Source organism: Miniopterus natalensis, chromosome 3 (assembly GCF_054644295.1).
Source record: "Miniopterus natalensis isolate mMinNat1 chromosome 3, mMinNat1.hap1, whole genome shotgun sequence".
In the NCBI taxonomy this organism is placed as follows: Eukaryota; Metazoa; Chordata; class Mammalia; order Chiroptera; family Miniopteridae; genus Miniopterus; species Miniopterus natalensis.
Genome location: NC_142083.1, coordinates 20,416,260 through 20,430,340, shown reverse-complemented (window position 1 = coordinate 20,430,340; position 14,081 = coordinate 20,416,260). Strand labels below are relative to the sequence as shown.

At 47.1% G+C, this 14,081-nt stretch overlaps 1 protein-coding gene across 2 annotated transcripts in view; it reads left to right on the top strand.

Annotated features, from left to right (window-relative positions):
* Window positions 1-9,052, top strand: part of TRIO (trio Rho guanine nucleotide exchange factor) — a 301,493-nt gene extending 292,441 nt beyond the window's left edge. For both annotated transcript variants that reach the window (XM_087815342.1, XM_087815343.1), the window contains 8 exons: window positions 740-878; window positions 1,960-1,987; window positions 2,190-2,352; window positions 2,620-2,741; window positions 3,259-3,337; window positions 3,573-3,773; window positions 6,037-6,175; window positions 6,729-9,052. In XM_087815342.1, the coding sequence (XP_087671468.1) occupies window positions 740-878; window positions 1,960-1,987; window positions 2,190-2,352; window positions 2,620-2,741; window positions 3,259-3,337; window positions 3,573-3,773; window positions 6,037-6,175; window positions 6,729-7,277 (1,420 nt within the window). In that variant the 3' untranslated portion in view covers window positions 7,278-9,052. The remainder of the gene's footprint in view (window positions 1-739; window positions 879-1,959; window positions 1,988-2,189; window positions 2,353-2,619; window positions 2,742-3,258; window positions 3,338-3,572; window positions 3,774-6,036; window positions 6,176-6,728) is intronic.
* Window positions 9,053-14,081: the final 5,029 nt, after the last annotated feature.

Here is a 14,081-nt window from a genome sequence, read left to right as displayed (position 1 = left end):
ACAGAGAGTGGATCTCCCATGACAATCTCTTGTCTTGTTTTCCCTTGATACACAGAAATATTTTATTCTAGTACATTGGTTAAGAATTCCAATTTTATACTTTGTTTCCTCCAAAAATATTCTTAGGCCCTATATTAGGGTTCTCTAGAGAAATGGAATCAAGTGTGTGTGCATGGAGAGAGAGAGAGAGGAGGTTTATTGTAAGGAATTGGCTCATGCGGTTATGGAGGCTGACCAGTCCAAATCTGCAGTGTGGGCCAGCAGGCTGGAGACCCAGGGAGCTGATAGTGCACATGAAATCTGAAGGCATTCTGCTACAGAGTTTTTCCTATTGCTCAAAGAGGCGAGTCTTTTTGTTCTAGTTGGGCCTTCAGCTGATTGGATGAGGCCCACCACTGCATGAAGAGCAATTGACTTTACTAATTAAAATGTTAATCTCATCCAGAAACACCCAGAATAATGTTTGACCAAATTGCTGATCATCCAGTGAAGTTAACCATCACAGGCACCTTTGTATTTTAATCCTTAAAATTTGATTTAAGCAAGTGTTGGTTTTATCTCCTGGTTATTGAGAATCACAGGAAAGTGTTCTTAGCAGAGATCACTGTTACTGCAGTTTTCTCTGCCACCCTATTATGCCTGCATAAGTTGAGTAGTCCGCTTTTCTCCAGCGCTTTCTGGAATCATTTGCTGAACATGGGAAAGGCAGAATACGAACAATGCATTGATTTCCCCCTAGGAAGTCAACATCTTGGCACACAGCACTCCGTTTAAGGAAAAAATCTGAGAAAAAAGATAAAGACGGCAAACGGGAAGGCAAGTTAGAGAACGGTTATCGGAAATCACGGGAAGGGCTCAGCAACAAGGTATCTGTGAAGGTGAGTACAGGCATTTCCCGGAACCCATGTCAGAGTCTGTGTCGTTCCTGGGCGGCAGGAGGTGCTGGCGCTGGCCCCAGAGCATTGTGGAGGGAAGCAGCTCCTGACCAGGGCCCCAGGCTTGCTTGGCACCCACCACGCCGCCTCCCTCTGCCCCGCCGGCAGATCCTGTGGGGCTTTGCAGAGGGCTCTTGGGGATGGTGCTGGCTGGCACAGGCACACGCGTGTATTCTAAGGAGGCAGGTATACACGTGGACACCTCGCCAGGTGCATGCCTGGCTTTTACAAAGGGCACTGTTAGGTTTCCAGTAGAAGCAGAGACTAGATTCTCGGAAGCAGACAGTGCAAAGCAGCTGTGGCTCAGACTTCCTTCAGTGCCCTCCTCAGACCACAGGGGAAGTGACTAGATGCCGAGGAACAAGTTCATTCACTCTAGCAAATTTCCCTAGCTCACCCTGCCTGGTGGCTCAATTGGTTGGAGCATTGTCCTGTACCCCAAAGGATTGTGGGTTCGATTCCTGATCAGGGCGCATACCTAGGTTGCATGTTCCATCCCAGGTCAGGGCACTTATGGGAGGCAACCAGTCTATGTGCCTCTCCTCCCCCCCTTCTCTGAAAATCAATAAAAACATATCCTTGGGTGAGGATTTAAAAAAAAAAAATTCCTGGCTCCAATCAGCTTCACTCTTTATAATCACATTGCTTTAAGTGGGGCGATGGGGGGTGCCTGGAGAAAAAGAAAATACCCCCTAATGGGAATCTGGGGACCCTGGGTCAGGACACAGGCCACTCTGCAGAAGGAAGGGGTCCAGGGATGGCTGGACTCAGCTCATGGGATGGGAAAACTGTACATCTCTGAGTTTAAGCAGCACTTGTGTTTTAAATTCACCCAAATTCTTACGACAGGAAGCTTCACATGTGTTTAAAGGAGTGAAAATGTGGTTGATTGTGAATGAAATGGGGCCAACTAAGTCATATTTCTGCTCTTCTTTCAACAATAATTGTAGCTTTGGAATGAAAGTCCTGTATCTCAAAATAGGCTGTGTTTTGGGTTAATACCTGTGTGCTTTTTCCCTTTCAGCTTCTCAATCCCAACTACATTTATGACGGTGAGTGTACAGTCGTTCCTTCTGGTCTTACAGGTTGTGGTCCAGGGGCATGTCTCAGAACACTCAAGCATAGCCTGGGGAAACGGGTTTTCTGTGGAGCTCCTCAGGCAGCACCTGAGGTCCCATCTATGTGTTAGGGAAGCTGTGGGGGGCGTGGGGCGCAGCCCAGAGGACCCACAGTCCTGACTCCTTTCTCCTGCAGTTCCCCCAGAATTCGTCATTCCCTTGAGTGAGGTCACGTGTGAGACAGGGGAGACCGTTGTTCTTAGATGTCGAGTTTGTGGACGCCCAAAGGCCTCGATCACCTGGAAGGGCCCTGAACACAACACCTTGAACAACGACGGCCACTACAGCATCTCCTACAGGTGAGAAGGCTCACTCACGGGTCGGTTTCGCAGGCTAGTGTCACTGTGAGCGACATCATCGAGACCCATGGTCGCCTTTTGCACTAGGACACTGCCCATGGGGAACATTTCATATCCGGGTGTGCAACTAAAATTAAAACTGCATTTGAAATTCCTCACCAGTCCTTGAGCTCCTACTTTTCTGTGACCCTGAAGGAGAGAGGTTAGGGGCTGCCAACTGGGAGGCTGGGCCTTTCTGACACAGCTTTGTTCCCACCTGTGCGGCAGTGACTTGGGAGAGGCAGCTCTGAAGATCGTCGGTGTGACCACAGAAGACGACGGCATCTACACGTGTGTCGCTGTGAACGACATGGGCTCCGCCTCGTGTTCGGCCAGCCTGAGGGTTCTAGGTGAGCCGCACTCCTGAGCTGAAAACTCAAGTCTAGAGTCCCCCTGCCCCCAACACAGCCAGAAACATAGGACAATGTGTCACTGTGGGCCTTTCAAACAAGAGCTGCAAGTAGCAAACTGCATTCTCTGGGACGTCCCAGGGTGGCTGACCTCTGGGCACCGCTCACAAGGTCAGGCCTCTGACCACGGCCATGGTCACTTGAGCCTCTGGGTTGGAACAAGGTGCCTTCTGTGCTCTGAGTTCTCAAAACACATTCTTGTATCCAGTTTCTCTTTGGTATAATTACTCAGTTCACGCTTTGGCTCCAAGAGTCTAATCTAAGTTGGTTCGTGTGGATACCAGTGAAAGGGAAGTAAGGGAAGGCGGAGTGTGGTTGAGGCCCCTGCATGCTCTGTGCCTGTCTCGGACCCTAACATCCTTTCTGCTGGGTGTGTCCTCCTGTCCCTTCCTTGAGCTCAAGGTCTGTAGACTTCTTTGCTGCATAAACGGAGCTCAGGGCAGGTGCTCTCTTACAGGTCCAGGGAGTGATGGGATCATGGTGACCTGGAAAGACAACTTTGACTCCTTCTACAGCGAAGTGGCTGAGCTTGGCAGGTACGATCCGGAGCCCCTCTCAACAGAGCAACAGAATGGGATGTAACTCACTGTAGCAATAGACTAATAAAGAGAAACTGTGTGTTTGCCAGCATTGGAAGTTATAGGTATTACATTTGCAATGCAACCTGTAAACCCTGTTCACTACTAAACATTGAGGATGTAACAGAGACATTCGCAGTTTAGGTTCCAAGAGAATTTTGACCCAGTGCCACATTTTCAACCTGTTTTCCAGGGGCAGATTCTCTGTCGTTAAGAAATGTGATCAGAAAGGAACCAAGCGAGCCGTGGCCACTAAGTTTGTGAACAAGAAGCTGATGAAGCGTGACCAGGTCACCCACGAGCTTGGCGTCCTTCAGAACGTCCAGCACCCGCTCCTCGTCGGCCTCCTTGACACCTTCGAGACCCCCACCAGCTACGTCCTGGTTTTGGAAATGTGTGTACACCCAGACTTTCCTCCTCTTTGTAACCCTCTGCCTCAACTTCAAGTGTTTCATTGTGGTTTCAGGTAGAAATCAGGATTTTAGGATCCACAGAACTTCTAAAATATATGTCTACTTTCAGACAACAGTTTTAGAGCTTTCCAGTAAATGTAGAAGGAAAACAGTCTTTAGTATGTGCTGTCCCATGAGGGAGCAGCAAGTCTAGCATCACCATCCAGCTCCTGCTGGGTCTCAACCAACCTGGAGACGCTACCTGGTCCCTAAGGGTGCTGAGAACTCCAGGCCTCTGACGATGCACACCCTGGGGTAGGCTCCCTGCCTCCTGCTCTGTCTGATGCTTCAGGCATTAAGCTCAGCACCGGGGCCAGTCCTGCCCTTCAGAGCTCCTGCCCACCCCCGCTGAGGGGTGATTAGAAGTTAGGGTTGGGAAGATGCTCCTCGCCCAAAGATCACCTTCTGGAGGGTCACCTCCAACCAGAGCAGCCCCACTGGTCCCTGAGGTACTGGGCCCTGTGGGCCATCTCAGTAAATGGTTGTTATTTCAAAAGAAAGAGTGTAAGAGCTGTGAGCTGAGAGTCCTCCACTGGGGCAGTTTTGTCCCATAGGGGACATTTGTCAGTGTCTGGAGACTTTTTAGTGTCACAACTCAGGATAGAGGTACTGCTGGCATCTAGAGGGTGGGGGCCAGGGATGCTGCTCATGTCCTGCAGGGCACAGGACACCCCAACTATCAGTAAGGCCGGCACTGGGAAGCCCTGCCCCTAGAACATTCTGGTCTGTGACACATCTCAGCATTTACTTTTTGTTTAATCCTACTCCTCCTTTTTAGGAGGCGTTCTTATTTTCTGCTTCTTGTTTTTTTTATTTAAGAATTTGTTAGTGCCTCCACCCCGCAGCCTTCAGAGGGCAAGGCTGACGCAGGGCTGAGTGGCACCAGCAGGCCTGGGAGGGGACGTTTCAGGAGGGTCTGCCTGCCCAGGGCTGCGCCACCAAAACCTCTGCTGGAACGTGGTCGTCATGGGCCCGCTCAGGCTGTCTCTGGAGTGGCAGAGCTGTCAGGTGGTGGAAGGGAGGATGGCAGGCCCTCGCCGAGGCTGATCATCCTGTGCAAAGGGCATGTCTGTGGACGCGGGGCCTCGTCATCCTTTAAAACCTCAGCTACTTCAGACAGTTGTTGCGGGGCTAAAATGATGTCCAAGAAGAGACCTGGCCCCTGTGGGCCTCAGTGCCTGGCTGGGTCCTTTCTAGCCCTAGAGCATGATTACTAAGAACCGCCCATCTTCCCTGGGGGTTTTCACAAGAACTGTCCTGAAGTCTTCGTCAAAAATCTCTGAGACCTCCATTTCTGGTTTAGAAGTTTCGGTGCATTTAGCTGTCAGTTCTTTTTGATGGGAAACTAAATGTTTTGGTCTCACCATAGCGTTAATAGGATTTATCTTCATAAAATTACTATCAAATTCTCCTTGATTACTCTCCATTACCAGACAAGTGGCTGGTCTTCCTATAAGTTTCTGTTTTGAAAACAAAGAGGGCACCATAGACCAATGTTCATAAAGGCCGGAGCCACACCACCTCATTGCAGCTCCAGCCTTCACTTAGGAGCTGTGCGACCTTGGGAAAGTTACATACCTTCTCTGTGCCTCCGTTTCCTCGTCTGTAAAATGGGGACAATAAAACACTCAGAGGATTAAGTGAATTGATAGAAAGTATTTCGTCTCCAGCACGTGGGCAGCTCTGTGTAAATGTTTTTTATTTATTTTTATTTATTTTTTGTATATAAGTTTTTCTTAAATATTCGAAGTGAATTCACAGAAGGAAGACTTTCGAGACCATCGTGCAGCACTTACTATATTGCCTTATTGTCTGCCTCCACTTACATCATCTGTACCCATTATACAGATGGTGATACTAAGGCTCAGGAGGGTAGTATCACTTCACTCCCTCCTTCAGCAGATTCCCACGCGGTTTCTGCACATCCTGGAGGTGGGGTTTGAGTGGAGCCAGCTGGGTGGGAGCCTCCCAGTTTCCTCTAAGGGTTGAGCTGTCCTGACCCCCACATGCATCTCCACAGTGATGTTAACAAGAAATCACCCTCTCGATCCAGCTGTGCTTTCAGGTGGAGGTAGAGTCCTGAAACGCTGGTAGAACATTAGCAGTGGGGCACAGAGATGGTGTGTGTGTTTTGTATCAGATCAGAAAGGTCTCCAAAGTGACTCTGCACCGTGATGACAATTGAACACCCTCCTACCTCTGCAGGGCTGACCAGGGACGTCTCCTGGACTGTGTGGTGCGATGGGGAAACCTCACCGAAGGGAAGATCAGGGCGTATCTGGGGGAGGTTCTGGAAGCCGTCCGATACCTTCACAACTGCAGGATCGCACACCTGGACCTAAAGGTGAGTGGGCTCCCGGGACAGCATGTCTGACCCCGGCTTGGCCACGACCTACAGGAGCCTGTTTCCTTATTCTCTGAATCCAGGCCAGGTGCCCCAGGGGGACTGGGGACACGTTGGAGGACACTGATTTCCAATCTCTGTTTTTGTAAGAGTTTGCTTTCAGTGATATGAGCTTCATACATTTCATGAGATTTCTGGAAGTTCTGAGTTTTGCTGGCCTGGTGGGCTGGCTCCGTGCTGATGGAGGAAGGAAGGGCGAGTATTGCTCTCAGTGCTGAGAGGGAAAATGAACACCCAGCTTCATAAACGGGCATATTTAACCCACTCACTGCTTCACACTGACCTCCAGAGAGGGCTGGTCTAAGCCACATCGCGGCAGCGACGCCTCTGTTGCAGCTCTTCCCTCCTCCCGCGGGCCTGCGTGCTAAGAGCGTCACCCTGTTCTGTACTTGACAAGCTTGTTTCAGTCGACCTCACAGGCTCTGGTGAGCATCAGGCATAAGGTTAAGGTTAAAGCTGATGAAAATGACAGTTGCCTTGTCCTGTCTTCTAGCCCGAAAACATCCTGGTGGATCAGAGTTCAGCCAAGCCGACAATTAAACTGGCCGACTTTGGAGATGCTGTCCAACTCAACACCACCTACTACATCCACCAGTTACTGGGGAACCCCGAATTCGCAGCCCCCGAAATCATCCTTGGGAACCCGGTCTCCCTGACCTCGGATACGTGGAGCGTTGGAGTGCTCACATATGTACTTCTCAGTGGCGTGTCCCCCTTCCTGGACGACAGCGTGGAAGAGACCTGCCTGAACATTTGCCGACTAGACTTTAGTTTCCCAGATGACTACTTTAAAGGCGTGAGCCAGAAGGCCAAGGACTTCGTGTGTTTCCTCCTGCAGGAGGACCCTGCCAAGCGTCCCTCGGCTGCGCTGGCCCTCCAGGAGCAGTGGCTGCAGGCGGGCCACGGCAACGGCAAAGGCGCGGGCGTCCTCGACACGTCCAGACTGACCTCCTTCATTGAGCGGCGCAAACACCAGAACGATGTTCGACCCATCCGTAGCGTTAAAAACTTCCTGCAGAGCAGGCTTTTGCCTAGGGTTTGACCTGTCCTGAAGTTCTTTCTCATTCTCTTTCACCTGCCAATCAGCTGTTAATTTGAATTTCGAAAAGAAACACGAGCCAACACAACTGCTCAGCTGCCGTGCGTTCATCGTGTGAAACTCGCGCTCCGAGCGAGCTGTGCTCGGCGTGCTGGGGACGGGCTGCCAGCCGTGCTGGGGTGGAGGACCTTCTCTTGCACTCTGAGAGCGGAGACAGCAATGCTGTGTCACAGTCTTTTATTCAGGTTTCTGCAAAAAAATAAAACTTTTTTAAACAAACACAAGTAGAATTTTGCAAATTTAACATTTTACAAGACTTATTCAAGGAAATGAAATGCCTATGTTCAACCACTGGTGTTAACGAACAAAACAGAGATATACCGGACACCTGGGGAAGACTCACCCCAGCGGAGGCCGTCCCCCCAGTCTGGTCCAGAGCTTGGCATCCACCTGGCTCTGAGCTTTTCCAGAGGCCTGGTCTGTGCGTGTCTCTTGGGGACGCCAGACCAGGCTTCTGCAACGTGCATTCAACCTCAGACTTTTGCATAAAAATAGAATGAATTGTTTTGCTCTGATGAAATGTAGGCCTTACTTGTATATAAGACTGGTCCTGCCTTCAGTCTGTCCTTTCCCCACCTGCCTTTCTCCCACTCCCTGCCCTCTGCCTGGGCTTCCTTTGGGGGTCAGAGGGTTCTGCCCATCCACTGTGGACATCGGGTTGGGCACTGCCCCGCTACCCCACCCCCAAACCGTCAATCAGATTGTTGAGCAGTATACAGTCAAATGAAAATACTGTAAATGCACTCATTGGGGTTTTTTTGGTTTTATTTCATATCATGTGCAATGTTGTGGCTTTAACATTTTATGCAACTATTTATGAAGACCTCTGTTGTACCTGTAATAAATATATAGAAAAAGCACATACTTCGTACGGTGAGCTTTATGGTTTTGTGTGTGTGTCTGGGGTGGGGCGGGGGGTGGGGGATCACAGCCCTGTGCCATTCGTTCAAGGAGACTTAACTCTTCGTGAAATTTGTCGGTTTTTGAGGACTGTAAAAAGTGATTTCATACTCTGAATATAAAACTGGATAATAGGGTAATGTTTTAAAATTTATTATGCTATTATTCAGAATGCCAAAGTATTATTATTTTTTCCCAAAATCAGTCTGGACATTTACTACTTTTTAGACTTTTTGACATTCAACTTTCTGTACAAAATTGGCTGGACTTTGAGCTTTTGGTAAGAAATAAAAGCCAATTAAGCACTAGCAGCCTTGAGGCTGGCGTCCCATGTCTGCGTCACTGTGGCAGGATTAGCGCTGGTGTGGGGAGGCCTTCAACAAAGACGCTGGGTATCTGGGCATGCTTGACGTTTTCTGGATGTCTTTTTATCTTTATTGTGTGAAATACACTAAAACAGAGTCCCGCCCGCTTCCCAAGCCAGACAGACACCTGTTTCTTGAGCCATAAAGTGGCGTAGTTAAGCTTTGCAACTTCCAATGTATTTTATTTATTCTTTTGTTGGGTTTTGTTTGTTTGTTTCTTGTAAAATTGTACAGAAACTTTTTAAAAGAATTTGGATTCAAAACTGGATGTGTATTCGTAACCTCACAACTTTTATTTGTGTATTGTTTCTTTTATTATTTCAGTTAAATTTTTACATTATTTTGCATGTATATTTCTTTGTACAGAGACCTTACATGTTTACACAGTATGATGTGATGTAAATATTTTATTTTGCCATCAGTTATTTTAAAAAATTAAACATATTTGCCTGATTTTTGTGTTAGGCCTTTTATTTAAATTGATCACTGTTGAATCAAAAAGAAAGAGCTATCTGAGGGAGAGACTGAAGGATTGGCCTCTCATGGGCCTGGGGTGGGAGACTGCAGGGGGGAATATTGTGGATTGGGAATCGGCTGAACACAGCCAGAAATGGGAGTTGGTGAGGCTCCTGCAGGCTGGTTCTCAGAACCCAGACATATGGTGTATAAACCAGAATGTCAACTATTCACAGGGGGGCTACACTGGTTGGAATATCTAAGGTGCCCTGTTTCTTGATGGATGTAGAATCGGAGCAGAGGGAATAAACATCCCGATGGATTGAAGAGAACCAAGCGCTTAGGTTCAAGCACCAGTGTTCCAAGCAAACCAAAGATCCTGTACCTGTGAAGACCCCAACCCCACAGGGCATCACCTTGTACTGGGAGACGTGAAGAAGACTCATTTCATCTGTTTGCTGAAATCCTGAAGGTAAGAGAGGCATGAAAGGACAGTATTTGCCCTGAGACCCTAAGCCAGGGCATGGGACACTTACTTTCCCTAATGCACCAATGGCTTGGTGGGCTCCTGGGGGACAGAAATGCAAGGTTGGTTTCAGTCCACTGCAACAGCACTTGAGTGTGGTCTCAGGCCCCAGAATGGGTCACACGGCCACCACAATTTATAATAAGTTATAAGCATCATCTTTTAGCAAGCATTAATCCAAAGGATATTAGACCACTGGAAGGAAAGATCCTTTCAACTACCTTTTGAGATAATTTGGGGGACAAAAATAATTCGTGGGACTGAAAGAATGCTCCAAGTGTGGGAGTGAGGTATGTGTGTGGGTGACTTAACTTACAAGTATACAAGTCATAAGTATATAGCTCAATACATTTCTATACATGTATATACCACCCAAAGTGAAAGAAATTGCATTAAATCATATGAATTTGGTGAGAATTGATACCTTTTACTATGATGAGTCTTCCAATCCGTTATTGGATATGGAAATGTAGGCTCCCCAAAAAATCCCACTTGCAGCAGTGGGGCACCCAGGGGTTCGGGGTGCCCCATCACAACCTGGCAATGGTGGAGATGCAGGCGCCCTCTTGGTCTTTGCTGGTGGAGGTGCGAGCCACCAGTTTTCTGCGTTGTCTGGCTAGAGTAGAGAGGTTACTGTCTAAAAGCTTTCTGTCTCCCAAGGCTGCCCCTTTCCTGCTCCTTTGTCTAGAGAGAGCAGAGTTTCGTTTGGACTTAAGTTGTCTGCATCCATTGGCATTTCCAACTTGCAGCTCCTCCAGCTCCAAGATTGGGAGAAGAGGCGAGGAGAAATGCCATAGGACTCGCCACCTGGGGTTCCCGAGGCCCCTCAGTGGGCTGTTTCTTCTCTTCACCTTGCAGACTTCTTGAGCGTGTTCCATGTGGAATGTCCAGGGGTTTTAGTGGTGTGGGGGGTGGGGTAGGAAAAGTCTCTGCTCCAGCTTCCAGAAGCAGAAGTCCGGTGTCAGTGCATCTCTTTTTGTTAGTTTTAGGATTCTGCGACATTGGTCTCCTGAGATGGGTATAAAATAACTGCTTAATCTTACTTTCAAAGTGACTGATTTTTCTCATATAAAAGGGGGAACTACACACAAGTATTTAAGTTCAGAATTTTGAGTTCATTGCACAGTTTTCTGTCCTGTGCCTTTCCTGCTGACTGGTTTCCTGTTGAAGTCTTACTAACTACCAGCGCTAGCATTCTCCTGTTCCACCACAACCAGGCGGAATGTCCAGGAAGGATAACGGGACAGAAGGTAAGTAAGGTACCGAGCAGGAATGGCTGGGGCTGGCCCTGGCTCTCGTGCACAGCTGTGCACAGGGCAGGACTGGGAAAAGTATTGACTCCGGTAACTTCTAGAAGTTCTGAAGGAACAAAAGAAAGGATCACACTAGGCCCTGAAGGGAGAGCACAGTTTCAGGCCGCAGCCCCAGGGTGGGTCCCAACATCCAATTGCTCTGGCAACGGCCAGAGGTCAGAAGAGGAGGGAAGGATTCTGGAGTAATTTGAGGTGACAGAACATTTGCTTCCTCATATCTCTTTCTTCCATTGACCACTTCTCATTTGCAATTCAAAAAATTTTAGGGTTTTATCTTTCTCTGTGTGGCTCTCAGTCTGTTGAAATCCCAGTCAGAGGCCTCTTTTCGTGACTGTTGCATTTCCCAGAGCATTTTCCTGCCTTCTCCCATAGAATAGGAAAGTCAAAGGCTATGCAAGGCAAAGTCTCTTATGAAAATCCAACAAAAGTTGAGATTTTAAACGAATTGCCTCATTTACAGTTACTGCTTATAGAAAACATGCATCTCTGCTCTATTTTTAAGTTTAAAACTTCTTTTACTCTATGTATGGTGCCACGTGGGTACTAGACATATCAAGCCGGGGGGTCACTTCGTAAGTTACATAAATGTCTAACCACTCTGCCGTACACCTAAAACTAATATAAAATAACATGGAATGTCCAAAAAATACCTTTTATTCGATTTTACCCTATCCATCAGTTTCTTTATGACTACGTTTATCTCATGTGAATGTGCTCATACAGGAAAGAATTTGTCAGAGCAAGTGACATAAAAACAGATTTTTGATAATTTGAGAACTGCCTGCATGGCTGGATTGTTAAGATATGGTAATGACCTGGTTTTCATATTTATTTTCAAATTCTTACGTGAAAAAAGAAATGATACAAAGCCTCAATCTTTTGCAAACATGAAAATTATCTCCCGCACTACGCTCTGCCAAGCCAGGAAATATTCTAGTAGGCTCACCAAAGGTGGGAAGGACTCAGTGTTTATTTTCTTTTTCAATTTTATGACTGAGTGGGCAAAATGGGAAATATAAATGAGTGTAAGCATTACAGCTGTGCGGATGTTAAAATCCACTCCCCCACACTCCTCTGGCCCATCCTGTTTCCCTTTGAGGCCATCTCCTCCTCTGTGGGACTTTGCTCAGACCTCAGACAGGGGCCACCTTCTCTGGCGACACAGGCTCTTTCCCTAGGTGACCTCAATTGATCTTGATCCTTTGTATAACACTCAATTAGTTGCGTGTGACTTTTTAACAAATTACGACAAACTTGGTGGCCTAAAACAAAAGAAGTTCATTTCTCTCACAGCTCTGGAGGAGAACAGTGCAATTTCAGTGCCACTGGGCTGAACTTTAGGTGTCCACAGGGCTGCACTCCTTTCCCCTTCCAGCATCTAGTAGCTTCCCCCATTCCTTGGCTTGTGGTCACATCACACCAGTCTTCAAAGCCAGCATCTTCAGATCTTTCTGCTCCACCCCCATGCCTGCCCCTCTGTGTGTGTAAAATCCCCTCTGTCTCTCTCTTATAAGGACACTTGTGCTGGCATTTAGGGCCCAGGTGGATAATCCAGGATAATCTCCCTAGCTCAAGAGCCTTAACTTAATCACATCTTTGCCTTAGGAAACCACAGGTTCCAGGGATTAGGACATAGATATCTTTTGGAGGACCATTTTTTTCAACATACCACACCATCCCTGTATCAGCAATTCCTAACTTTGCATCTCCAGCAAAGTCCCCTGTGCTCCAGGTCACATACCAGGAAGAGGATCGGATACGCCACTTTGGCATAAGGATTATTTTTAGCTGAAGGCAATTGACAAATAACAGATATAAGAAAAGCTCCCTGCCCTCCCCTCTGTTTGCCTAAAAGCAGGGCATACATTGGCAAAAGTGTCCCTCTCCCCTCCCTACCAGGAAGGACAACATTTAATCACTGGAGAAAACTTCAGACCCCATCAGCCTGGAGTCGACCCCAGAGGAATCTACACAACAAGTTTTACTAACTGGCCTTTATCGTTGCTTTTGGAAGCCTAAAACTGTTTCTTTGTCTTATCATTTCTCCACAAGTTTATTATTCTTTGTGGGAAGATGCCATATAAGCCAGAGTTTTAAGCCATCTGGAGTTATTCAGTATCTCCTAGGTAACATAAGGTTTACATGTTAATAAACTTACGTTTGTTTTCCTCCTGTTAAGTTGTCTTTTATTACATGGGTCTGAGCCAAGGATTCAGAAGGGCAGAGGAAAGTTACTATTTTTTCTCTTCTACACCCAACTCTCTACCTGGTACTTCGGAGAAAGGCCTGGGCTGGACCCTCAGGTCAGAGAATCATCAGCGTGACGATGTCAGAGGCACTTACAACTTTCCTGTTAAGAAAAGAAGGCAGAGGGAGTGGTAGGTGAGGGAGGGAGACAGAGGGATGAAGCCATAAGCTTGTTGATATCACTGTTGCTTTAAGAACATTTTCTCTTGATTAACTTCTTGGTAAATGAATGGTTTCAGCCAACCAACTAGATTAGCATTATTTGGGTGACCCCTGAGCCTAGGCCAGCGCCTGAGTGTTACTCAGGATGCCAGGTGAGCACAAACATCATGGCCTGCACTGTCACTTTTGGAATATTGATAAGGCTAATTTTCAAGACATTCTGAAAGCATCTAAAGATAAATCTAAACCAGCTCAAGCATTGTTCCTTTAGGATCAGTCGAATAAATTAAGGTGCATTCATACAAGGGAATACAATACTATTTATTAAATCAATATGGTAATTTCTCTGTCAACTTGGAAAAATTGCTAGGATTAATTTTGTTTTTAAATTAAAGCACTGTGGAAGACAGTGTGTGTGGACCCCTGAGTAGGGAATGGGTTCAAACGTTATTTTCATTTCATTGTCCTAACCACATTTAATTAATCCTGTTAATGGGTAAAGAAACAGAAGCTCTCGAGTTGTAGAGTCAATGGTCTAGACTAGAGGATGACTGTAGGTGTTTAATTCTACGTGCATCTTACGAAGAATTTGATTGTTAACTTCATCCTGGCCCCTCCATCCTAGGCATCTGTCATTCTCAACTGTGTCACTGCTCAAAATGTGGTCCCTGGGCCATTAGCATCAACATCACCAAGGAGCTGCTTAGAAATGCAGAATGCCATTGCCTATCGAGAGTATAAGTTCCAGCCATTTTTTCCTTTCAGCCAAAAGTAAAGA